The sequence below is a fragment of the Dysidea avara genome, chromosome 2, assembly GCF_963678975.1.
Source record: "Dysidea avara chromosome 2, odDysAvar1.4, whole genome shotgun sequence".
Lineage (NCBI taxonomy): Eukaryota > Metazoa > Porifera > Demospongiae > Dictyoceratida > Dysideidae > Dysidea > Dysidea avara.
The window spans coordinates 49,091,795-49,118,292 of NC_089273.1; the positions used below are offsets into that span (position 1 = coordinate 49,091,795).

A 26,498-nucleotide genomic window follows, 5' to 3' on the forward strand; every position below is an offset into this window, starting at 1 on the left:
CAATTGCCAAAACCTCATGGGTGCGATCATCAAAATTAATAATCTAATTTAAACATTAAAATAGTTTTTACTACATGCAATGACTGTTCTATTAGGAATCTTTGGTATTTCAGTGGATAGCCACCAACATTTAGCTACCTGTAGAAAAAATTGGAATAGAAAAGCATATTCTGTGATGTTTTTATGACTAGAATAAGGTTGTTCGCTACCGCATGAAAGAATAGGAATATAAATAGCAATTATATTGCCGGAAGGCATAAACAAGATCCTTATAAGGAAACTTCTATTTCTAACCTGTGCTTAGAGGTTACTAACCAAATAAAAACCAGTAATTTAAAGAAAGAACTTTCCATATACTCAGAAAAAAAGATTACCAGAAAGTACAAAGAATGTATGGAAAAAAGGTGCAGGGAAACCAAGGGATGTACAGTACTACCGTACTTATGATAATAGCCTATTAGACTGTGGTCTTGCCATATGTAGCTAGGCTTGACCTAATTATGCTTTGAAAACTGCCTATTAGTGCTTTTGAGTATAACAGTGCTTAAAAATTCAGCTTATTATGCTGCAAAATTATGCTTTCAAAATCAAGATTATACTCTAGAGTTGGCTGTTTTATTAGAGTATATCAGTCTTTCCTGACTACTGTATTAGAGTAAGTGACTGGTTTATTAGATTATTCCATGAAATGTAAATAATCAGCCAACATACATATAGTATCACAGTTTAGTGCATTTATGTTTGCTGTATTTTGCACATTTTATAAATCTTGAAAATTTTTCTATTATGCTGGCATAATGTATAATGCTTTTGCTAGCCTATTATGCTTGAAACTATGCCAGCATAATTGGCGAAAGCCTAGGATAAACAGATACACTGAATCATGCAATTGCGATTACAGTTGATCCATTGGGTACATAACCATATGTAGCATGGGAAGGTGGGGACTGAACTACTGCTTTTTAAATTTCATTTTTACATTCTTGGGTACAGGGTTGCATTTTTTTAGGGTTACTAAATGTGTTTGATGCTGTATTTGTGAAAACGTATCCTTCAGAAATGCCTATACACTTGTATATACATTCTCCACCGAAGCATCTATTGCAGACTATACACACATACTCGCATACCAGTTAAATGTGTACATTGATAGCCCATGTTGATCCCCAAAATGTAAGCAGTATTGAAGAGAGATATTCTGGATCAACTGCTAGACTTGCACAGACACAGTATAAAATTTCAGGGGATTAGATGTAGAAATGATATAATATATATACGAATCGAGTATATACCTGTAATTACACTTGTACAATTAGCAGCTACCCAGTTATAATCATACCAAGTAGTGAGTTGTAATGCTACGTATTTGTGTCGTACCACTACATTGTTTATGTACACATTGATGTATCATTATACATGTGAATAATTATTTCTTATCTGCAAAATAGAATGATTTGGTAGAGAAGGTAACAAGTAAACATTTCTATGAAATTTCAATAGGAGATAAACTAATTATATATCACTAATACCATAGCTAATACACTGGGACATGTTACACTTATATTCAAGCAGTTATGACTATGAATAGCCAATATGTTTAGTAAAGGCAATCTAAAACCAAAAAACAAAAAAAACAGTCTAGTTCAGAGTTTATACCTTCCCTGTAGACATGACCATAGCAGCTGGAACATCATATGCATGTGCGCATGCGTACATCAGTACATGTACTGAATAGTGTGTGGTGTCAGTATAGTGTGTGTAGCTTATAGAATGCATGCGTGTTAGCTACAGCATGCGGAGATTTGTGTTGTGAAACAGGTGGCAGGCCCCCTTGTTTACACTGCCTATATATTGTCACCACAGGAGTCTGTACGTGTGATATCATACTGTATATTTGGCCTTATTTTCTCCCTTGTGTATATACAATGATAATTATAATTATTATAACACGTGCAAAGAGACTAGTTCCATAGCTACATGTCTTATTGCTGATCATTTTGTGTATCACTGACCGATCTCTTGTAGTCACAATTTTAGATGTTAGCTAATTCAGTCTTTGTAAAAAGTTTCTGATTTAGTGTCATAAAAAATTGCTTTAAAAGTTGTGCATGTACAAAATGTTATACTGTTATTTGCTTTAGAGTTTGAAAGAAAGTGTATGGTAAAAAGTTTACCCATAAATGTTTTGTGGTTAACACAGGATGAATTTGTTTAGACGACTGCTCTATTAGAGTATCTCATCATATTTGCAGTTTGTATAGCTTACTAGCTATAATAATGCACATCAAAGAATTGCTGCATGTAGCAACCAGAAAAGGCTAAGCTTGGAAAAATAAACTGAGTAAAAAAATTGTACATAATTATATGACCATAACAAAAGAGATATTGCACATTATAATGATACAATGACATTAAAATTAATATTAATCATCACAAGCTAAATCAATTGCAAGATGCGTAAAAACCATCCAACCAAAAACAATTCAAAACACAACATTGTCATGTACATCTTCTTGTTGTGGTGCATTTCCAGTGAGCTACCACTTGGTGTAATGTCGTAGTCACTGTTGGTAATGCGTATACAATCACTGATGCAATGAGGCAGGATAGTAGAGTGATCTTTGCTTGTTATCGTTATAGTGTTTGTGAGAGAAGTGTATTAGATTCTGCATTATTACCCTAAATTACTGCTCCATTACGTTTATGGTCAGAGTGATGCTCAATGACCCGGATACAATTCAACTAAAGGAAGGACACTCACAATTAGTCATGATACAGTAGTATTGTAAAATCATACACATTGCTGGATTAAAATAAAATAGGTTTATATAAAGACAAGGGGTGTTATGTAGGCAAATACTTTCCTTCACAGAAACCACATCATGGTTAAGAATGTATGCAATTTCCTAGCATTAAAGTGACTGCTCTATTAGAGCATTTTGATTAACATAAATCAGCCAAGAAACATTTTACAACTACAGCCGTGTGCTTTAGATATGATAATGTGTAGTGAGTTATTTTCTTTCCCTTTTGACATGCACTGCACATTTTCAATTGAACTGTAAAACTTGATGTTTTGCTAGCTCATTATATTTAAAATTATGCTGGAATAATTGGCACAACCCTACATCAAAACTGCTATGCTCAGCATGTATGGCAAAATTTATATTATACAAACAGCATACATAATACTACACCAATGATACTTTTCCTCAATCAATCCATTTGGATCAGATGATGTCGACCTACAGCTGCGTGAGTGGTTGGTAAATTGCTGCAGTTGACATGTAGTAGACTTTTTACCAAATAAATTCATCAATGAATTGGATGATATTGCAGATAATGAACTAAGACGAAATCTACTTCCACTTTGTTTACTAGTTGTAGCAAATGACAGTCCTCTTTGGTGATTCCTTCTATGCTTGTGGTAGTCCTGACACAATCCAAGATTAGCAATTGCGTCACACATTTGATTACGAAAAGAACTTTGCATCAGTGAATACAGCAGTGGGTTTAAAAAAGAATTAATTGGGAACAAGAAGATCAATATATATTTTGTTGCTTGGAGTCTAATAATTGGATCACCTGTGAACAAGCCTGCTAAGCCAAACACTGCAATAGGTACCCATATTAAAAAATCTGTCACCACCAAGACAGCTATTTTGAGAGCTAACTTGAATTCTTGTCTAGTAGTTAAAGATGAAGTTGTTTTCTGTACCCTTACAAACAGAATAACATAACAAATTAAGATAAACACACACACTGCACCAGTGAAGAACAATAGAAAACCAATGTGTAGTTTGTCCGATTTGTCTCGTAAATCAACTGGTAGACAAATGGCTATTCTGTTATAACTATTGATTTTAAAAATTGGGAAGATGGCAAACAAGAAGGCAACGACCCATACAATTACTAAACAAACAGCTGTTTTGATAAGTGTCATAATGTTTCTGCTCCTAAAAGTAAAAACAATTGTTGTCATTCTTTCAAACGTTATCAGACCAAGGATACAGATTGATGCAGTGCTGGATAACACAGCAAAAAACCCTGCAGTCTTACAAGCCGCACTTCTCTCCCAATCAAAAGCTTTGTTAAAATAATTCCCAGCAGTGTCCAAGTCTGCTGCTGCAATAAATAAGAGATACAATCCTAAACAGAAATCTGAAGCAGCTAAATTCATTATCATCAATTGAGGGACAGTCAAAGATTTCTTTACAGCGCCATACAGTAATACTGTAAAGACTAGAACATTTCCACATAGAGATATCACTATCACAAACCAGATTATGATTCTTAGCCAGAGATATTCTATTATATCATAGCATGGATGAAATGGGTCTCCATGAGGGGTACAATTAAAAGGAATGTCTTTTTCTGTAAAGTTTGTTGGTCTACTCGGACAATCCACTTGGCTTTGGTTCACTTGGGTTCGATTCAGATCTGGGAAACAAGATAAAATATTATCTTTGGTACAATTTTCAGGAAGTTGAGTTTCATTAAAGTCTGCAAACACAGCATTGTTGGGTGTGTGTACCACATAATCCTCGTACCAGCAGCAATGGATGGCATAGGTTACAATTAAATTATCCAGTGTTGGAAATGTCTGTGTACCATTTGTGTATGCTGGTGGGAATTGTATTAATTCTGATACGTCTTTGACATTAATGTACTCTACAGATAACCTGAGGTCCTTGTGTGGCAGCCAGTCAAAGATGTTGTTACTTAAATCTCTGTAACATGTAATAGGTACATGCAATAATATCATGTAAATTGTTCATACAAAATTTTGAGGTATGTAATTTCCACAGATTAACAAATTTTAAGATTTGCATTATTTTATTTTCATGAATCAATCATTCTTCACTCAATATAGCATTGCACTGATCGTACTCAAGGATGAAAATAGTTCACTGTGAAATCCACAAAAATAACGTCCCTCAAAAATTTGTAAGCATATAGTAATCAAGAGGAAAAAATTTCCCCCTTGGAACTGTTTGGTGTCCAAATAAAAAAATTGCATCAAGTTGTACTGTATTTGTGCCTATGAGTGTTCTGGCCTTATCATACTGACAGCAAAGCACAATTGTGGCTGTTTACAAATGTTATATATAAAACCATACAGTAGACCCTGTCTTATCCGACCCCCTGTGTATATTTCCATTTGATAAAGTGTTCGGATAATTGAAATCGTTCGGATAACTGAAGAGACATTAGGATGGCATATTTACATGCACATGTACACTTTATTTGAATTACAGTACTTGTATTGAAATGAAATGTTACGTTGTACATGTACACTGTTACTTCGCATGGAAAAAATTAGATAGTGTACATTGTTTCATTGAAGCAAACCGTTTTTTAATAGCAAGGGATCTTAGCTCACGTATTGTCGTCAAATTATACATGTTTGCCTCTGGTTGAAATTCCAGCCATTTTAAACACTTTTCAAACATATCTGCAGCAGCTCCATGAGAAATAGTGCACCCTTCACTGCTATCAACATCATCATCACTTTGGTCAACATCATCTTCACCAGTTTCTGAATTTTCTAGCTGAACGACTTCACAGATTTCATCATCAGTGTAGACCCTGTAACCCTGATCATTTCTATCTTGCTCTAACCAGTCAAGCACATCCTCTTCTTCAAGTTGGTTTTCTTCATTCTGGACTTCATTTAACATTCTCACCATCATCAATACATCAGCAGCAGGTTCATCAAATTCTATCATTTGGATGACTTCATCTTTGTTGTCTATTGGTATGATTTTCTCCCATGATTTCCTCAGTGTTTCAGCCTTAACCTCATCCCATGCCTCCTTAATGAGATCTACCACCACCTTCATGTTGACAGACTTTAAAAAGTCTATGATAGACCTACCATCTTCATCTGCTAATAGCATTCTACTCAGCAGCTTCTTCTTGTAAATACGTTTCAAACCAATCAAAACACCCTGATCCATAGGTTGAATAAGTGACGTAACATTGGGTGGCAGAAATTTAGCCATGATTTTTCCATTTTCACTAACCAACTCATCTGCATCAGGATGGGCAGAACAAATATCTAGAAGCAGCACAGTTTCACAGTCTTTGCCTAGTTTCTCTTGGACGTACGGAATGAAATTATTATGAAACCATTCGTGGAACAAACTAGACTCCATCCATGCGTTCTTTTGTGCTGAGTAGACAACAGGCAAAAGATCCATGTTAATGCCTTTAAAGCACCTGGGCTTTTTAGCTTTTCCAATAAAATGAATGGGCAGTTTGACAGTGCCTGAAGCATTAGAGCAAACATTCAGGGTTATTCGATCTTTGGCCTTCTTCTGCCCATCAACTGACTTTTCAAACGAAGCAGCTAGTGTTTTCTCAGGCAACAAACGAAAATAAAGTCCCGCTTCATCACAGTTAAAGACGTTATCTAAAGGAAAGTTCCTCGCTCTGACAAATTCACGGAACGACGGCACAAAGTCCACAGCTGCATCATAATTAGCAGACAACTTTTCACAATGGCTTGATATATTTCGTATTCCATGTCTATTACAAAATCTCCATTTCCACCCTTCACTAGCAACGAATTTGTAGTTGTCTCCAAACAGCTTCTTACTTAATTGAACGGCTTTCTCACACAATATGGGCCCCGTCACTGGTATCCCGTCCATCCGTTTTTGTTTAAACCACAAATACACAGCCTTGTCCAGTATCGCACTAGGGTTCCTAGTTTCATCATCTTGGTTGGTGATGCATTCCCATATCTAGCGTTTCCTTCTTGAAGTCTAGAAGTTTCTGGCGATCCCTTTTAATATCGCTCACGGTACTCTTACCCATGTCATATTTTGTTGCAATTGCTGCTAAGGAATAATTATTGTCGAGCAACTCTAAAATCTTCAGTTTTTCATCAACAGTTAGCACCTTCCGTTTGCGTTTTACCGTCGCCATGTTTTGAAAACAATCGCATGTGATTTTTTTTTTGCAAAACCGATTTCGGATAATCGAGGTTACGGATAATCGAGGGCCGGATAAGAGAGGGTCTACTGTATAAACATACACATGCTACATGGTTAATGCATGTTTAAATGCTTCAATACACAGTATCAAGACACATGATAGTGTGTTGTGTGGTCAAGGAAAGCCAATGCATTTGGGCGAGTGACAGAAAACTGCATATTTTAAAGGTACCAAGAAAATGCTATTTCCATGTCCTTGTACCTCAGTAATGGCAAATGGAAAGCCTGAAATAATGCATTTTTCTATGAAAAATTCTTCGATGTGAGACATCTTCCATAGCTAAGTGGGTATCAGGATACGTGCTTTCAAAAAGTTCGTCTAATTTTCTTCGCATGTTTCTTCTGCTGCTAATTTTATAATACTTATAAACCATTGCCATAACTCGTGCAAGTCTTATTGGATTCTTTTCAAATTTGGAGGATGTACAGAGCATATTATAGAGCATTTATTTACCAATTTGTGTAGAGCAAAATTACAAGCCATTTTCCAAAATTACAATGTGATTTTTTGTCATGCCTGTAAGCTAAACTACTGACAGAAACAACTTAAGAATCTGTATGCAGATAGGCTGACTATGGTGGCACAGACCTTTTGTGATTTAAAAGTACCGAGAGTATTAGCTAAGGAAATATAAAGCAAAAACCAAATAATTATGTGAAAAACAAGTGTGGTCACGATATTCTAATAGAACAGTCACTGAGAAGTAAAAAAAAATGTTCAGGGTTTGAACATGTGCTCAAGCCCTTTACCACTTTTCCACTGCTGTCAACTGTTCATCTTATGATCACTTAATCCCTACCATGTACATGAAAGTTCTAGCTTACAATGCAATGTCATACATACATAGATCTATGAACGTGCGATATGGATCAGTTTAGTAAAACGTGACCAGGCCTGCAAATATAGGGAATGTGGGCACAGACTACACAGTCACATAACATCTCATATCTCACTACTTAGATAGAATATTTTTATTCTGTAACTTTTATTGTAAGGCCAACTAAATTGTTGATAAATACTAAAAAGTTAATGGCTAAGCACTTACGGAATACAAAGTTATGATGCATCATCATTTGAAAAAGTAGGCAGTTTTTATGTTCCCACATGCCCAATTTTTGGTCACAAAATATAGTCACATAATACTGTAGTTGTTGTACGGATCAAATTTCTTGCTTTTCTAATCTGTCTAGTGCTAGAACTCCAAGACTATTCCATCCATGCAAATGGTTTAATTTTTGACAGGTCACCCCTTTTTTTATTATATATCGCAGAATGAATTTCAAGACAAGTTTTTGCTCAGTTGATGCTTTGTGGAAAAGATTTTATATGGCATGCATTTTTACTTACAACGTTTCTTTCATACATACCAGATGTAAAGTGCTAACTACAAGAAAACTGAAAACTTACAAGTATTCAATATGACATCCTCTAAATGCATCCTCTTCAATTGTCTGGATACGATTGTGCGATATATCTCTGTAGGATAGCAGTAACAGTGATGTGATAGATACATTGACATGAACTGTACATATATTTTGCATTACTTTACATATCTACAGTACACACTATAATTGTACAAACATTTGAACTTTGAATGCTGAATATATTTGTCTTAAAATGGAAAACGTTTCCTCAAAAGTTTTTGAAAATTTCATTGCAGCAAGTATTTTGGCAAGAGTACTATATGGAAAGCTAATCAAAGTGAATTACAGGTACGTAGATGATTTCAAAAGAAATACAGTGGAACATCTCTTAACAAACTCCCTGAATTAAGGACACAATAGAAAAAACCTCCATAATATGGACAAAAATTTGGTCCCAACAGGTCTGGTTAATACATGTACATCTTTTACCTCTTAAAGAGGAAAACCTCTATATTACAACAAAAAATGGCTAAAAATTCTGGGTCCCAAAATGTCCATAATAAAGAGGTTCCACTGTAACTGCAATGTCTATACATGCTAATGAACTCAAAACACTAGCTATATAAGACTTGGTCAACAATGATGGCAAGGACAGACTAGCCGAGCATTATTTTTATGATGACATGCAATTTTTTCCTGTTATTCCATCATCTCAAATGTTTAAAGATTGCATGGGGTACATAATCCAACTTACATACATAGGCATAAAGGAAGTGCACTGAAAACGTACAGGGGAAGAGGAATAAGGTTGAGATTCTCTTAAAGAGCATTCAGCTACTGCATTAAATACTGGGGCATTTATTACCTACTGTAGTTCAAAAGATCAATGCGGTGACTATTCAAACTCTACTACTACTACTACTACTACTACTACTACTACTACTACTACTACTACTCAATGTTTGAAAACAATGTTTAAGCACTTATTAATTGTGGCACAATGCAAGTGCAGCTACTATAAAATATATGGTGTTGAACCTAGGTACAGTAAACTACAATAAAACAGTCAACACTGTGAAGAAAGAGGGATATAAGATGGTATTTCCAGTGGCTTATTGAATACAAAAAAGCTTGATATAACCTGTATTATACTAACAATCTCATGTAAGACTTCTGTTAATGTGTTAAATATACTGAAACCATATATGCGATGGTATAGTGTGGGCATTATATTAGATATAAGCTATTCCAAGTATTGTGGTAATCAAACTGAAACCATATATGCAATAGTATAGTATGGATTATACTAAAGTATAAAATGAGTATAATACAGGATTTATATTAAGGCTTATTTGTATTCAATAAGCCACTGGAAATACCATATTATATCCCACTTTTTACACAGTGAAAGTATCAGGAAATTAAACCTACTGTATACCAATGTGGGAGCACAGCTGATTATTGTTATTGTTATTAACAGTGGCCAGCACTGAAGGTCTGACAACAACATCTGCTGCAGCCTTGGATTATGCATTACACTCTTACATGTACGTCAAAGTATTTGACAACAAGTGGCCTAAGCTTTTTGGTTGCTAAATTATCTCATTGGTGGTATTAGCGATTGGTACGTATATTTGTATTATTAAACAACAACAACAATAACAATAATAACAATAATACTGTATTACTGATACAGTACACTGTATTGTATACTTGTACATACATGTACATAATATTATAATTATATCCACTACTCTATACTGCAAACACTAAAGTCTAAAGTACATCAACACACTTTACATCAGTGGAGCTACTTACAAGGTGGCTAGTCTGCACATATCTCTACACATCCCATCTTCCAATCTTGAAATGTGGTTGTGATGTAGCACTCTGGATGACAATGTCAATACACAAAGTACATTATACAAAGACACCATTATAAATTTTGTGTATAATTATGCTTTATAATAAATTATGTACTTATGGTTGATTGTTTGATTGTATGTGCAGTGCTTGTATGTGTGTCTATATGTCTGCGTTTGTACTGGAGTAGTGTATGTGTGCATTTTGCGAGTGTGTATATCTATTACCCAGGATATTGTAAAACATGAAAGTGCACATGATATCTATGCGGCAAGAAAACACAGGGTTGGTGGAAACTATAAAGCTATGGTTGTGTGATATCTGCTCACAAATTCAGAGAGTATAATTATTTTAAGCACTGTTAGTTGGCAACAACAACAAACAAAAAAAACAACCCGATGTTTTCTCAATTTAAGGATTGCCTTACTGTTCTATTAGAGTATATCAACCAACCAGCAAATCTGCTGTACACATTGCTGTAGTGGCAATAGTGCTCGCACCAGCCCTGAAACATAGAAGACTATAGGCATATGATTTGCTGGTTGATTTGTACTATTATGCACTGCAAGCATACCAGTACAAATGTGATCCGTTCTGCGAAAAGGGGTCTTATAGCCTTTCCAAATTGTAATGTTTGACTAATCATAACTCCTCATGTTTTTATCCTATCACCTTCATATTACACCAAGCCATAGTGCTATGTTAGGGATATAAGGGGATCAAATGTCAGGGTGATACCGCATTCACAAGTCAAGTTACAGGTTGCCAAGTACATATAATTGAAAAGACTATAAGACCCCTTTTTACAGACTGGGTCACAAATGCATACAAACAAAAACTACTAAGAATAAGTTTATAACACTTGTAACTTACAACTCGTGCATTTTAGCGAGTCCATAAAATTTGCTGACTGGAAGCCTTTGAATATGATTGTGTTCCAAATGACTACAGGCAGCAACAATTACATAAATTTATAAAAAAATCATCATAAATTTTTAAAATGCATTTTTAAGTGCATATTTTATACATATACATAGGTGATAGCTTGACTAAAGAATTTATGCGTAGTATTTTCTGGCATGTGCCATTTTGTTTCACCTTCTTTCTGTATCATTAATATTATTATACATAATGTAAATGCTACAATTAACCCTCTAGCCAGCAATGCAGAGAATAATATTATTGTTCTGTTGCTTTCTATTGTTGCAATTCTTACTAGAATTCATACACTTATTAATTTTAAAAATAAAACTCTAAACGTACGTGCACCAAAGAAAGGTTATGTAGATACGTATGTATAGGCTGCATAATAGTGCCACAACTGGTAAGTCACCTTGTTTGAAAAAAAAACCGAATTCAGCTCTTTATCATGATACGTTTGCTAGAGATTACAGTGGTTATTCTGTGTGCTCATGGACATGTAGCCATTGAATTAACCTTTCATTGATACAGTGAAACCTGTCTAAAGTGACATCTGCCAGAGATCGTTATGTGGTTGCCTAACTTAACCACAAGGCCTAAAACAAATCCTAGGCCTTCATGCAAATGTTCCAGGGACTTGCACTACAATAGTGGATGCTTATACATCTATAGCACAGGTATAGATTTAGTTACACTACATATGAATTTACAACAGGCATGAACAAAGCAGCAGGAAAGCCAGCAAGAGTCAGAAACTACCATCACATACTGTGGAGGCAACATTACTTCACCAGCTGAATGAGCTAAAACAGCTGGCTATAGTAACTGCAAACTCTGAACATGTTGTTGAGTAAAATACCTTAGATAGCTAGCTAGTTAGTGGTAAAAGTTGAAAGACCATAGCTATATCTAGCTACATAAGTGAACAAATCTATGGTACAACAACTTGCCAAACTATGCAGGCATTTAAGGTGGCGCTGAACCGATTAAGGGCAGCCTCACAAATTTAATCATACAGCATATTTGTGGTAATGCGCGAATAAACACGGAAATTCATAGACCACAGCGAAGCATCTCAGTGGACTATCAGAACAAGCTCTGTCAGACCGCCCAGCTACTTTTGTTGATACAACTAATGTTATTCACACTTTAAAACTATTAGCTTGTCCCAACTCCGGCACACTGGCAAATGGCACCAACTGCCATTGCGTGACTACTGTTATACGGACCTCGCCCTGATTAGCGACACCGTCTCCTCTCTCACTAAAATAACTTCAAAATTATGCACCACAGACCATCAAAATTTGGTATAGGCATTGGTTAAGTGATACTCTACAATAGTACACTTCGAATTTTTGCAATTTGGGTTTGATGGAGTTGTTAGTCAATGTTGTAGCCCACAGGTGTGCATTTTCACTACTTTCCATGTTGTTATCAGTGAAAAGGAAAGCGTAGAATTGTTCTACAAGGTGAGAAATGGTTGGAAACAAAGTGGTTTAGCGCTAGGTTGTTCATTGGCCAAGTTATTTGAAAAATTGGGTTAAAACTTGAGAGTTTTATAGGATAAAAATGAAGGCATGTTACTTCACGAAACTTTGTATGCTAAACTAAAGTATCACATGCTATCACAACAGCTTTTAAGGCGTAGATTTAGTTGTACACTAGCAAAGTTTTGGGCCACTCTAAAATAGTTCATTAAGTGCGTGGAATTGTTTTGTGCGGCTGGACTTAATCGGTTCAGTGCCACCTTAACTAGTAACAAGCACATAGGAATTTTAAGCACATAGGAATTTTAAGCACATAGGAATTTTAAGCTCACTTGGGTATCAAATTTTTTTCCAAAAAGTAGTGAAACAAGGGAGGTTGCCAACATCTGAAGATATATGTACTAGTGGACATTTAATTTCTACTTCAGTCTATACCCATTACTAAATTTTGGATTAAATGTCCACTAGTACACTGTATATCTTCAGGTGTAGGCAACCTCTCTTGTTTCACTATTTCTTTGACCCCTAATCAAACTTTTTCTTAACTTTCTTGTAACATGACGGGTGAACCCATGCATACCAGATGATACTACACTAGAAGAAAGAATGGTGCCAGGCTTATTGTTTTTACGCTCCAACTATCAATTACTGAAACACTTCATTTCCAGCTGTTCAGCCAATTACACAACATTTCCAAAAAAGGACACTATGAGAAGGACTTCTGAAACCAATCCCTTAACAACAGAAAACTAGAACAATTCCTGTTACAAATGTACTCATTGTGTGGCACTACTGCAAATTGACACCTTGTGTCATCAGCAAAAGGTAAATGGGACACAAAGGCAGAGCCTGAAATTATAGTCAGACATCTCCCATTTTCCGACCATTTCTGGCCAATGTCTGAACACTTGAAAGTTTCTGATTAGTACTACTGAGTATGTCCAACCACATAAAGGGATTTGTTAGATCATTTCCAAATCAGGCCCTGTAAAGGAGGACACAGTTATGCCTAACCAATACTGCCAATGTGCCATGAAGGTGTTGTGAGGCTGGTTTCTGTTGAATATAATTTATTTTATAAGAGAGCTAGATGCAAACCTTCATGATCCCTAATATGTACAAGTACACAAAAATTGGAATTTTCAACTAGCATAGGGACCATAATACAGTACATTGATAAAAACTACTGAAACAAGCTGGAGTAGTGCATGATATTAAATCACAGTAAAACAATAAGAAATGTTATATTTCTACTGTGTTCAAGATACCATGCACAGTAGGGATATAACACTTCTTATTGTATTATTGTGATTTAATAATTATTGTGTACTCCAGCTTGTTTCAGTACTTTTTATCGATGTGCTATGGTCCCTGCTCTAGTTGAAAATTCCAATTTTTTGTGTACTTGAGTATACTTGTTCATTTAACTTTTTTGTAAAATAAAATTATTGTGACTGGTGAACCTATGCATACCGCATCAAAAGAAAGCAATGGTGCCGTGCATCCCAACTATCAATTATCGTCTGAAAAGTGAAATAGCATTACGCTTCATTGTCAGCTATGTTCAACCCATTACACAACATTACGAATCAAGAACTATTCGAAAAGCACCTTTGCAGTCAAAGTAGCCACTATGAAAAATATGGATGATTTTCTGTTATGAAGGGAAGCCATTATGTGCTACTGCCAAATCAACACTTTTTGCTGTCAGCAAAAATGAATGGGACACAAAGGAGGACACTGGTAAGTCCATGAAGAACTGTGGTATGCCAAAAGGCACCTCTTGGCCCTAAGCAATGTCGAGCAGTGAAAAAATCAAGCCCGTAGCCTTAGTCATTATCAAGTTATGCTCATCTGAAGGCATCAGTCAGTCAGTCAGTCAGTCAGTCAGTCAGTCAGTCAGTCAGTCAGTCAGTCAGTCAGTCAGTCAGTCAGTCAGTCAGTCAGTCAGTCAGTCAGTCAGTCAGTCAGTCAGTCAGTCAGTCAGTCAGTCAGTCACTAGAAAAATCTGTTTAATAATTTGTTTTTGTAAAAAAATTCATAGCAATTTGTTGAAAGCGTTTCAGGTTGATCTGAAGGCTTGTTTGGGCTTAGTTTTATCTAACCAATACTGCCTCATTGTCATCAGGGAAAAGTGAGGCTGGTTTTTGGGTGATGTTTTTTCATGGGCCACACCTACTCCTTTGTGGTCTATACTATACAGTACTATCATACTGTACGATACAGTACGACTGTACGATACAGTACGACTGTACTGTATGATTATACAACCATGAATGTCTATAAAACCATGTGGTGAGCAATAATATTAATAGTATCCCATGGTGTTACAGAACCATGGAGTGAGGTTATTGTACAGTAGACAAACTGTGCCATGAATTAGTGCTGCTATATAGTTTCTGGTGAAAAGGTTATTGATAGTGAAGTATATACTGTCTGGGATTACAAAAGCTGGCTGTTATACTGTACACATTATACGTAGATGTAACCTAATGTAAACTAATTTTCTACAGACTGCTTGGAATTGGTGGGAATCTTAGTAATGTGACCATTATGCTGAGGTGACTGGCCAGCTCAGGTGACAATTAAGAGAGGTTTCAACTATGAACATAAGCATCAGTTTCTATTACACACACTGACACAGTTCTATTAACATACACTTACGTACATTTTATTCAGCTCCATATGGTAGCTAATGTTTGGCATGTCTTTCAACTTATTATGTGGCATACTTCTAAACGTGCAGTAAAATAATCACCAATAACACCAACCACATACTCTGTACCATCACAACAACATTATTAAAGATTTTACGACTATTATATTATACGTTCTATAATATACCAAAGGCACATCCTGAAAATTTAGAAGGTGACTTACAGACAACTAATTTAAAATTAAGAAGAGTAGAGGAGAGAGTAGAAGAGAAGAGACAAGAAAAGAAGAGTAGAAGAAGAGTAGTGTGACTACTATACTAGAACACCTGACTGCTCAATTAGAGCATCTTTAGTGCTAAACGAAATACAGGTCACTATTCCGCTACTGTATACAACTGCAAACAGTGCAATATAGTATAGCGGCATAGCCCCCAAAATTGGCAATATTGTGCACTTTTTCATGAAACCATGAAACTTTCCACATAAATAGTACTCCCCATGATATGTAATTTTAGATATAGTGCCATTGCTGAGTTGACCTTTGGTGACCTTTACTGCCATTTTTGTATACAAAATTGATCATTTTTGTCTTTACCTCCCTGAGGCAAAATTAACTTGTCAAAATAATGGTACCAAACAAAAGATCTTGCTTATAGAAACACTTTTTATTTGAAGTCAATAGGTGATTTCATTACAAAGTTATGATCATTTTTACTAGATGCAAAATTTGATATATTTACCTGCCCTCGAGGTGTGAATTACCTGTGGGCAGATAATTATGCATAAATTTATCAAATTTTGCAGCGAATAAAAATACTCATATCTTAAGAATGAAATCACCTATTGACTTCAAATAAAAACCAAGTTGTTTCTATCAGCAAGATCTTTTGTTTGGTACCATGTTTTAACAGGTTAATTACTGCCTCAGGGAGTTAAAGACAAGAACGATCAATTTTCTGTACAAAAATAGCAGTAAAGGTCACCAAAGGTCAAATCTGTGATGGCACTATATCTAAAAATACATGTATTGAGGACTACTATTTATGTGGAAAGTTTCATGGCTTTATGAAAAAGTGCACAATTTTTGGGTCGTGCCGCTAATACTACAAGGTATTAAAAGGAATAAAACTTTATTGATTGTATGAATTGCCCAAAATAGAGAGAGAGAGAGATTTAAGCTGATATAGTGCCTGATCCAAGATTGGTAATGCAATCCAAGTGCTGTCAGCCATCAATGTTATTATTTTTCTGAAATGCACACACCTCAACTATAGACACCTTGGAAGACAATACTGTATTATTGCTAGTATTGAAATGCAATTCTTGAATTTGTACATGTGGAAGACTCCAGCATTATGTTGCAAATATGTACAGTATGCACAATAGTGTTTATGTATAGATGTGGAACCTGTGGTTATTACAGACCATATACACCATAATCATAATCAGTACACATTTATGCAACATATTAGCTTCTGCTCCTTACAATAACTGCAATCTTGTATTGTTCACAAAGGCGTCAACTCTGACATTCTCTATATCATTTTTACCTGCATAGCTACAAGGATGAAAGTAGACCATCCATAATGTTCGTAGGTGTAGCAAGATATTTTTAGATAGGGGGGTTCCAGTTTGGTGTTAAAGAGCAAAAAAAAAAGTCGACACCTAGCTACTAAGAATGACTGCCCTCCACTAAATAATATAGATTGTATCACTGATAAAGCACATAAAAATCCTTATTCACAACTTCATAGTTTGCAGCACTTCTCTGAATACTGTGTCTACTTTATTAGAATAACTGACTGCTCTATTAGAGTATCTCGATCTTTTTAAAATTTGTAATCAGAAAATCGCCCCCCTGGGTTGCTACACCTATGAATTGTTCAGAACACAATGGTAATAAAGTATCACAGAGATGTCTGCACAATACACTTATATGTACATGCACATGTCTACACTACAAACTCACAATTTTTCCAAGTTCCGTAGATGTCCAAGAAATGGAATTTCCTTTAAGCCATTATTGGCAATGTTCCTTAATTTGTCAAGATTGAACACAAAAATCTCAATAGAACACACAAACGAACACACAAAGAAGAACACACTTAATAGAACACACAAACATTGAAACTACATGCCATTACACATTTTTACAAAGCTAACTAACAAATACTTTAAGGATATATTTTCAAAACGGAAAACTGAATTATTTTTATGAATAAGATCTTTGCATATTTAAGAACATAAATAAATAGTTGAGAGAGTCAGCACAGGATGTATATAAAGCTGTGAACAGGTTACCACTGAATTCATTTTACACGGCACCTTAAACAAACTGCTTTAAACCACCAAAAACACTAACTACTAACTTAACCATTTTATAGTGTTTTATTACAAAACTTTTCCTTGCAAAGCTGTAGTTATATTCATGACATATAATCTGAGTAATCTGCTTTTATACCTTTTGCATGAATAAATGACACATTCCCTTTGGACCTGAAGGGATATACTATTTCTGGTAGCCTACAAGGCCTATGCTTTTGTTATTTGGTTGTTACAACATCCGCACAACCTATTCGGAAAACCTGTTGACACTTCACGCATATTTGGAAATCAGATTTACTGGTATTTCAAATTGGCACAAAGTATATGCCTCAGAGAAATCTTACTCGCCTGTAAGTTCCACAGGGTGTACAGTGCACTTTCACCAGATTTTCATTTGTCACACACTGGGCAGAAGCAAATGCACAGCGTCTTTACGAAAACAATTTCAGGAAACCAGTTGCTCTCAAGATTTCAAATAATTATTAACACAACATAAAATTATTAATTTAACAGACAAGTTAATTTGCTTACAAGGTTATTAACTCAGTGTTATCAATTAAGGCATCATCATCAATTTTCTGTAGTTGAGTGGTATCCAAGTACCTACAGCAAGTTATGCACTGTATGATATAAATAAAAACTGACTTCAAGTTGTTATTAAATACTGTATTTGCACACACCACACACTACATGCAGACAAACAGACATACAGACACACAAAGTCACTTACAGCCGTTTCAGCTTGGGGAATTGCTTCATATGGTCATAAGTGATATGTGTGATATTGTTTCCATTGAGGAGTCTACAGAAATAAAATTAGTACTAATGTCACAGCAAAAATAATAGTGTTCTAATGCTACCCATAGCTACTTTAGTCAGTACTAATTCAAATAACCCCATATACCGAGACACAATGGGCCACTAATCTATTAATGATTCTAATGTAATTCACTATTGGGCTTGTGGTCTGCTGTTGTCTGAGTCTAGGTAAATTTTATGAACTTGTTCCAACACCAAAACATAATAGGTGGAATAAATACAGGCAGTATTTGTACATGAATTATGCTGTGCTTGTTTGGATAAATCTTCTGCATACACACACACACACTACATACATACTACACATCTAAACACATACACACACATGTAACTGTGTACAAGTAAGATGCACTTATGGATATACTGGAGACTCAAAAATATATTGAAAAATTGGAATTAACAAGCAGTTTAATGACACACAGTCACTGTACTATTTGATAGGGATTCAGTAAAGTGAATAAAATTGCCATGGCTTCTCCATGTGTAATATAGTACTCCATTGTCCATATAGCAGCAACCTCTAACATTTAGATACATTGGTTCTGTGACAGATGTTACGGTGCTATTGAACAGCAGTGAAATAGATAGGAATTTCATCATGTGGCCACAAAATCTTGGCTGCATTAGCAGGACCAGAGATTGGTTACACATATTATTAGTAACTAGCTACTGTATCCCACTAGGAACCTGATAAAAAGTTACAACCTTTACAGAAGAGAACCAAGAATTTGGCAATGGAAACTCTATTGAAGGCAGACAAACCCTATATAAAGTGGGTGGTGATATGATTCTCAGAGTAACACATGAAGCCAAAGAAATTGTGATGATGTAATGTCATAAGTGATAAAGTTGATAACTAATACACAAGGATGACTACATCACTATTAAAATACACAAACACCCACAAACAAAGATTCCAGTGATTTTGAAATCTAACAAGGACATAGGTGTAAAGCATAAACATTGTGGGGCTAATGTAATTTCAAAGAAATGATAATTGTAATGAAATCTTAAGGTTTGGCCAATAATAAACACAGAAAGAGAGAAAAAATTTAAAAGGAAGTTTATTACATACAGCCTGTAAGTGTTATCAAATCAAATAAGACACCGTATAATGTCAATTTTTGAGGAACATGATTTTCACAGATTTTGCAGTTGCTTAGTTGTCCACGATCTTTATAGTGCAGTAAACTGTGAAAATCCTGAATTCATTGATCTGTAAAAATTACTTAATTTGTTATATACAGTAATGTTTCAGTGTAATATTATGAATTCTGATGCACATAAAGTACACTGCAAAATTTCAAGTGTCATTTTTCTTGTATAGAGTAGACAATGAGAAGGCTAAAACCTGTTAATACAGACAGAGTCTTGATATCAGATGTCTATTAAGTGTAGAAAAATCCCAGACTAGTAGTGATTCAAACTTGGTCAGCATGCTAGTTTCTGCTACCATGGTAGCTAGTTAAAATTAATGTACATAAACTTTTTTGATACATAAAATTCCTTCACACATCAAAGGTACACTCTACATACAGTACCAGATGTAAGATGAAAACTTGTTTGCTGTTACATTCCCACACACACACTTAGATAACTGTTCCAAGAAATAGTCCACAGTTGTAAATCACTAATAATAAATGTCACAGGTAATAAATGATGCAGTCATCCTGATAAGACCCAACTATACAAGTAAAGTATGTACAATGAATTTGCAAAAGTAAAACACGTATTACCCGAGCCTATATCTTTTATTTGGGAACATAGACAAGTTGTAAAGTTCCACCAACACAAGATGGCATTCCCAATCATGCCATTTGTTCATTTTGTATGTTTTCCAAAATCAGGTATGAGGATATGTGGTTGTAGTGTGCTGTGTGCATGAATGCTCAATGTACATCGATCTGTACACTCTAGTACATATGGTATGTTTTTGTAAAATAATATCTGGTAATCAGCTCAGTTTTCCAGCCATATCAACTTGCACACTGAAAATATTATTACTTAACAGTTTGTATACCTTCAGGCTCCGTCATACACTTCCTTGCATTTACGTATCTCAGTACTCATAACCCATTGAGTTTTTATCTTGTCACCTTCATATTACACTACGAAATAGTGCTATGGTAGGAATTATAATGTGACCAGCTTTCAGGGTGGGACCATATTCACATGTTAAGTTATGGGTTGCCAAGCACACACAATTGGAAAGGCTATAAGACTCCTTTTCGCAGACCCAGTCCTGCAGGCAATGTCAAAATCAATCACTGATCCTGTAGAACACCTTACAAATGAGAAGTTGTTATTACAGGTTATCAGAAACTTGGACATTAATATAACATGTGACCCAGTATGCAAAAAGGGGTCTTATAGCCTTTCCAATTTGTCAAGTTTGACTAATCATAACTCATGTTTTCAACCTATCACCTTCATATTATACCAAGCCATAGTGCTATGTTAGGGGTATAAGGGGACTAAATTGCAGGGTGCTACCACATTCACAAGGCAAGTTACAGGTAGCCAAGTACGTACATGCAATTAAAAAGGCTATAAGACCCCGGACTGGGTCACATGTAGCAACTATGAGAAAATTAGATTGTAGTACATGTCATTGTGTACTTATCTCACTTCGGCAGCTTGAGCTGTGATGCAAACAATTATTTAGATATTGTTCAGCCAGTCACATGATGTGTACTACAATATTGAAGGATTATAATGACATTCACAGGAATTCCAATTAAATGAGAGTGATCAATGAATAAGTGGTGTTTGATGATTATCACATAGTTATCATCATGATGTGACTGAGTAATGATAACAAACATCTCTCTGAGCATAGCATGCAGTACTATGTAAACTAATTGTATAATAGAAACCAACTGAAACACCATAATATGTGACCTGGTCTGCGAAAACAGGGCAATTGGGCACCTTGTCATAAAACTGGTTATATCTCAGTGCTGGAATAGAATATTTGTATTCTGTAAATGTTTATTATAAGATGTTTAATAGTCACATGACCATAGCACAGTGGCATAAAAAGTTATGGTGAATGAAAGTTTGAAAAAGTAGGCAAATTTTATGTGCCCACATGCCCTGTTTTTGCAGACCCAGTTACATACGTATTGTCAAGCTGACCAGTCTATACTGGTAGGTGGTGACCAGTCTACACTGGTAGGTGGTGACCAGTCTACACTGGTAGGTGTCTAGCTAAATGATGCAATTGACAAGTGTCCACACTGTACAATATAATAATAGTGTAAATATTATGTAGTTGGGAATTACACTGTGGAGCATGTACTATAGTGTAATTTAAATTGACATCAATTCAGGTCTTTAAAATACACTGAAAGTGTTTAGCTTTCATGTTTATTTAGGATCTAAAATCAAAGCGGTATACAATGTAGAAATTTGTTTTGTAAAATCTAACACCTCTTATCAATCAGGGGAATATCCAAAACTATTGTGTCAAACATAACATAGCTTTGCTAAAGTTTAACACGGCCCAAATTTATCTCCACTATATCTCATGTAAAGCAAGTATAGATGATATGAAGATATGTACGTCTGAAGTGTAGAGCACTATTTAGGCAGGAAGAATTGCAGGCATGGCATTACGCTATGCTTGAAGTGACTATGTTAAGGAGGTGGCTACCAAGTGGGGCTTCAGTGTATACAATAATACAATCATATAGACAACAACGCACAATAAATTCTTCCATGCACATTTTTATGAATTATTTCAATGTTTAATAACATCTAACATTATCAACAATGCCTATACCCACACAATGTACACAACTATGTACAAACTATACATCTATGCAAATATGGGGACACAGTTTACAGAAAACAGTAGGTACATCAGATATTCCATAGTTGAGCTATGAAATATGTGTTTGTACAAATTGTTACTATAATGTCTCATTACCTCTGAACAAGTGACAATTACTTTCTTATCAAACTTAAGCAGCATGATTATTTCCTTTCAACAAAGAATCTATCAGACTATTGTAACAATATGTTAGCCAGTGTATCAAGTCCTGCTTTAGGCTACGAAAAGCTGGTTAATTATATAGTGTTTCTGGTTCCATTCCTGGTCAATTTTTGCTGAATGAATTGTACAATCACCATAAAATCATACAGTACGGTAGTGTACCATACAGTTACAGTAGTACCATACAGTATGGTAGTAAAGTATATTAGGGATCGTGGAGATTGGGTTTTCCTAGCCAAAAAAGTCACCCAAAAACCAGTTTCACAACTCCATCCTGGCACCTTGGCAGATTTGGTTACGTACAACCAAGCCCAAAAGTGCCTTCAGTACGATCTTAAAGGCTTCAAATAAATTGTTACGAAATTTAAAAAAATTTATTGAATGGAATTTTCTACTGACTAACTGCCTGCCTGCTTGCCTCCCTGTCGATTCGCGGTAATGTGATGCATGGCTTCCCTACAGTACATTTGTAAATAATCGTTTGTATTTTCTGTAGTGACTGGATTGATTGCAGAGACAATTCTAGCACTGTTCTTTGTTTGTAACACTGTGTAACGGACTGAAAATAGCAGTAAAGCGAAGCGTAATGGCCGCTGCACTTTCGAGGAAGTAATTGATAGTTGGGGGCACGCAAATCATCATATTTTCGTGTTGATTGGATTGTTGCAGAGGTACTTCTTCTACTGTTTTTTTTTGTCTGTAGCACTGTGTAACAGGCTGAACATAGCTGTAAGTGAAGCGTAATGGCCACTGCACTTTCGAAGCAGTATTTGATAGCTGGGGCATGCGTTCAGACGAAAGCATTAATTCTGGCACCATCCTTTCTTTTGATGCGGTATGCGTGGGTTCACCAGTCATAATAATGTTACAAAAAGAAAGTAAACAAACAAGTTTAAGGAAAAAGTAGGAATTTCAAGTTCGATTAGGAATCATAGAAAAAAAAAGTGGGAGTTGCCTACACCTGCAGATATACTAGTGAACATTTAATCCCTTAGGTCTTGGGGTATAGACTGAATTAGGGATTAAATGTTCACAAGTATACTTGCAGGTAAGGTGACTCCCTTGTTTCCCTACTTTTTATTTCTATGATCCCTAATCGAACTTAAAATTCCTAATTTATTTTATATCTGTTGAAAGATTTTCCTGTATTGTACACATTATTGTCTTATAAGGATACTCTAACTTCATACAGTACTTTTATTTTTCTCTATAATTCCATGTACTGTTATGTCAAATGTAGTGTACCATATCAAAATGTTGTAAAAACAACAAGTCAGGTCACCTGGTCAATTTTGGGAAATTTGTAAGACCAGAAACATATAATTAACTTTGCATGGGCTTACAATGGTGCATATTGATTTTCCCAGTTTTCCATTTTCCAGTTTTGCATTTAATGCTAAGGCAAATGTTTATTCTGTTATAAGCCCAGACATCGTATAATACGTTCGCCACCAAATATTTCGAAATGTGGGAGCAGTTGATAGCATTCACAGCTTGCACACAAATACGTAATACCGACTATATAGAGCTGCAATTTATACATGAAGCCCAATTGGTATGCACACACTCCAACAGCAATGAATACAAAAGAAAATAAGTTACAGATATCAAGTTAATAACAAAATTTTAATTGTATGGTAACACCATTATGTACGTACAAAACGTATCAGTAATACTTGCCTGTCTGACCATAGTACAGCTTTACTAACATACATGGGTGAATATCATACAGTTAGCATTTTTTTGCATTGAGTTATTAGTGTCATTCAGTACTTGATAAAGCCCTGATGTTCATTGGCATCACTGTATGACTTCTACTGTTACAACATACATACTGGGTACTATATACAGAACATTCTTGTACTTCTAATTAGCTATACACTATGGCAAATTTAAATTGAATAAAGGACTGATAATGAAAGTGTAGTTTTTGAAACAACTCAAGATATATGTACCTTTATCCCAGCTCTTAGCAGGTATGTGCACTTTCATGAGACACTACCCTAATGAGGTGTTTGTCGAGCTATTTAGCAATTATAATGTAGAAATAATCCAAGTCTCATAAGCCAAGATATCATAACCAGTGTAGATTAAGTGAAAAACCTACTTCATTATACTATGAAGTAAACACAGATTACAGCAGTCCTATACTACACTAGTGCATGCCATAATAATACAACCACTTAATATGTGCTAGACCAATTATTATTGTTGTGATAACTATGGTATAGATCTTATGTACCACACTTTGCAAAAACACATTAGTTACATATTGCCATAGTGAATAAGCCACAGGAAATAACGTTAAAAGCAATTCTTTGAAATGCAGTACTAATAATGACACATAATTTTTTTGTAATTAGCGTGACAATGATGATAATTTTTCCTGGAATTTGGAATGAATATCTTTAAAAAAATATTTACTGATATCACTTCTAGAAAAGATGACTAAACTTTTGTGTATGCTGATTGCCTTACTGACTGTGGTTTCATGTACACATCAGGGCTTTGTTTATATTCACTCTATAAATGGATTACAATCAAAAAATCATAATCATTGCCAATATAATTGATGTAATCTATCGGTGTACGGTCCCTGTAAATATACTCTGTTACAATTTTAAAATGATACTCATTCAGTTATGACCACAGGGTACTTGGCTTGGTATGGCCATAGATTATTAATCACTACGGGTACGGCATTTGATTACATTTATTATATATAATATGACTTACAGTAACAGTATCACAAAAATGCACTCATTACAACACAAACACTGTACCCTCATTGTAACTAATCCTATGACATGCAAATACAAATGTGACCGAGCCAGCAAAAATAGCTAGAGCATGTGGGCACAAACTACACCCTGACACACAATCAGTCATATCTCAGCATTGCAATACACTATTTCCATTCTGTAATTTGTATCAAATAGCCAATTAAATATGAAATAAAGGCTCAAAATTACATGGCCATAGCATGATGCACTGGAAAGTTATGAGCCATGAAAGTTTGAAAAAGTAGGCAAATTTTATGACATGTTCTATTTTCGCAGGCCTGGTCACACATATGGATGTGTATTAGTCCTACTAGATGGCTGATAATCAATTCACTGCCAGCTATCATTACCTGATCAACTAGCTATTATGGTCCAACTAGCTATTATGGTCACAACATAGCCAACACTCCCATAGCAGAGACAGAGACCTTACAACATCAGGATTGATTGACTGATAAGTAACTAGCTATTCACGAAAATTAGTTACAATACTGTACACGAGACTACACTTACAAACACGTGATGTTCTCGTACAGTGACACATTTCCAGGTCCATCCGGTAGCCTATCCAACATGGTCCTGTTCAACAATTTCGCAATGCTGTCTTCGTCGTTGCCCAGCGTGCTGAAGGAACAATCGATCGTATATCTGTCTCCTAATCTGTCATCTTCATGACAATCTTCGAATGCTTGATGGTATAGATCTTTCAGATTCAAGCCTTCATTGAGACTGTCGATTGTTCCACACGCACAACCATGTTCCTCAAACACGTCGCGATCCAAGCTAGGATCGTTGTTACATATAACCCCACGGACTATCGCTAATCGCATCGCCAATAGAGCAAGGAATAACGCTGTAGCCATATTGAACTGTAGTCTGACTGGATTCCACATTTCAGCCCTCCTCTTTTTAGTTTAAGTTTTCAAAACAAGCGCGCGCCGCTCAAACATTATTATTGCGTAAACCCCCTTATTAGGTTCAATGCCCAGTCAGTGGCTGTCCCGAATGCTCCTGTTGTTTACTAATTTTGTAGTACAGGTGAACTGAGGAGCCCATGGCCATAATAATAAAGCTCTTACAAGAGATAATTATTATACCTGTTAATGACTAGCTAGCTACAAGATACAATTAATAAGTATATACAATAACAAGGTATCCCATCTACAATTTCATGGGTATTTGTTCCAATTGAAAAAATACAATAGCTAGCTACTTGAGCAGGAGTTATTAATCTCATGTATTATCAGTTGCTTATCAGCTGTGCCTTGATTACAGTATAA

General features: G+C 35.4%; 1 protein-coding gene across 2 annotated transcripts; it reads right to left on the minus strand.

Annotated features, from left to right (window-relative positions):
• Positions 1-2,361: 2,361 nt before the first annotated feature.
• LOC136246224 (lutropin-choriogonadotropic hormone receptor-like) lies at positions 2,362-26,124 on the minus strand. Of its 2 annotated transcripts, XM_066037661.1 has the most exons (11): positions 25,732-26,124; positions 18,350-18,421; positions 18,151-18,222; positions 17,264-17,329; positions 16,781-16,852; positions 15,306-15,371; positions 11,103-11,174; positions 10,185-10,256; positions 8,410-8,478; positions 3,207-4,730; positions 2,362-2,742 (listed from the first exon to the last, which is right to left on the minus strand). In XM_066037661.1, the coding sequence occupies exons 1-11, from the start codon at positions 26,109-26,111 to the stop codon at positions 2,739-2,741; spliced, it is 2,469 nt and encodes an 822-aa protein (XP_065893733.1). In that variant the 5' UTR covers positions 26,112-26,124; the 3' UTR covers positions 2,362-2,738. The 2 variants fall into 2 exon arrangements, with proteins under 2 accessions (XP_065893733.1, XP_065893728.1); XM_066037656.1 differs by having other exon boundaries at positions 2,362-4,730.
• Positions 26,125-26,498: the final 374 nt, after the last annotated feature.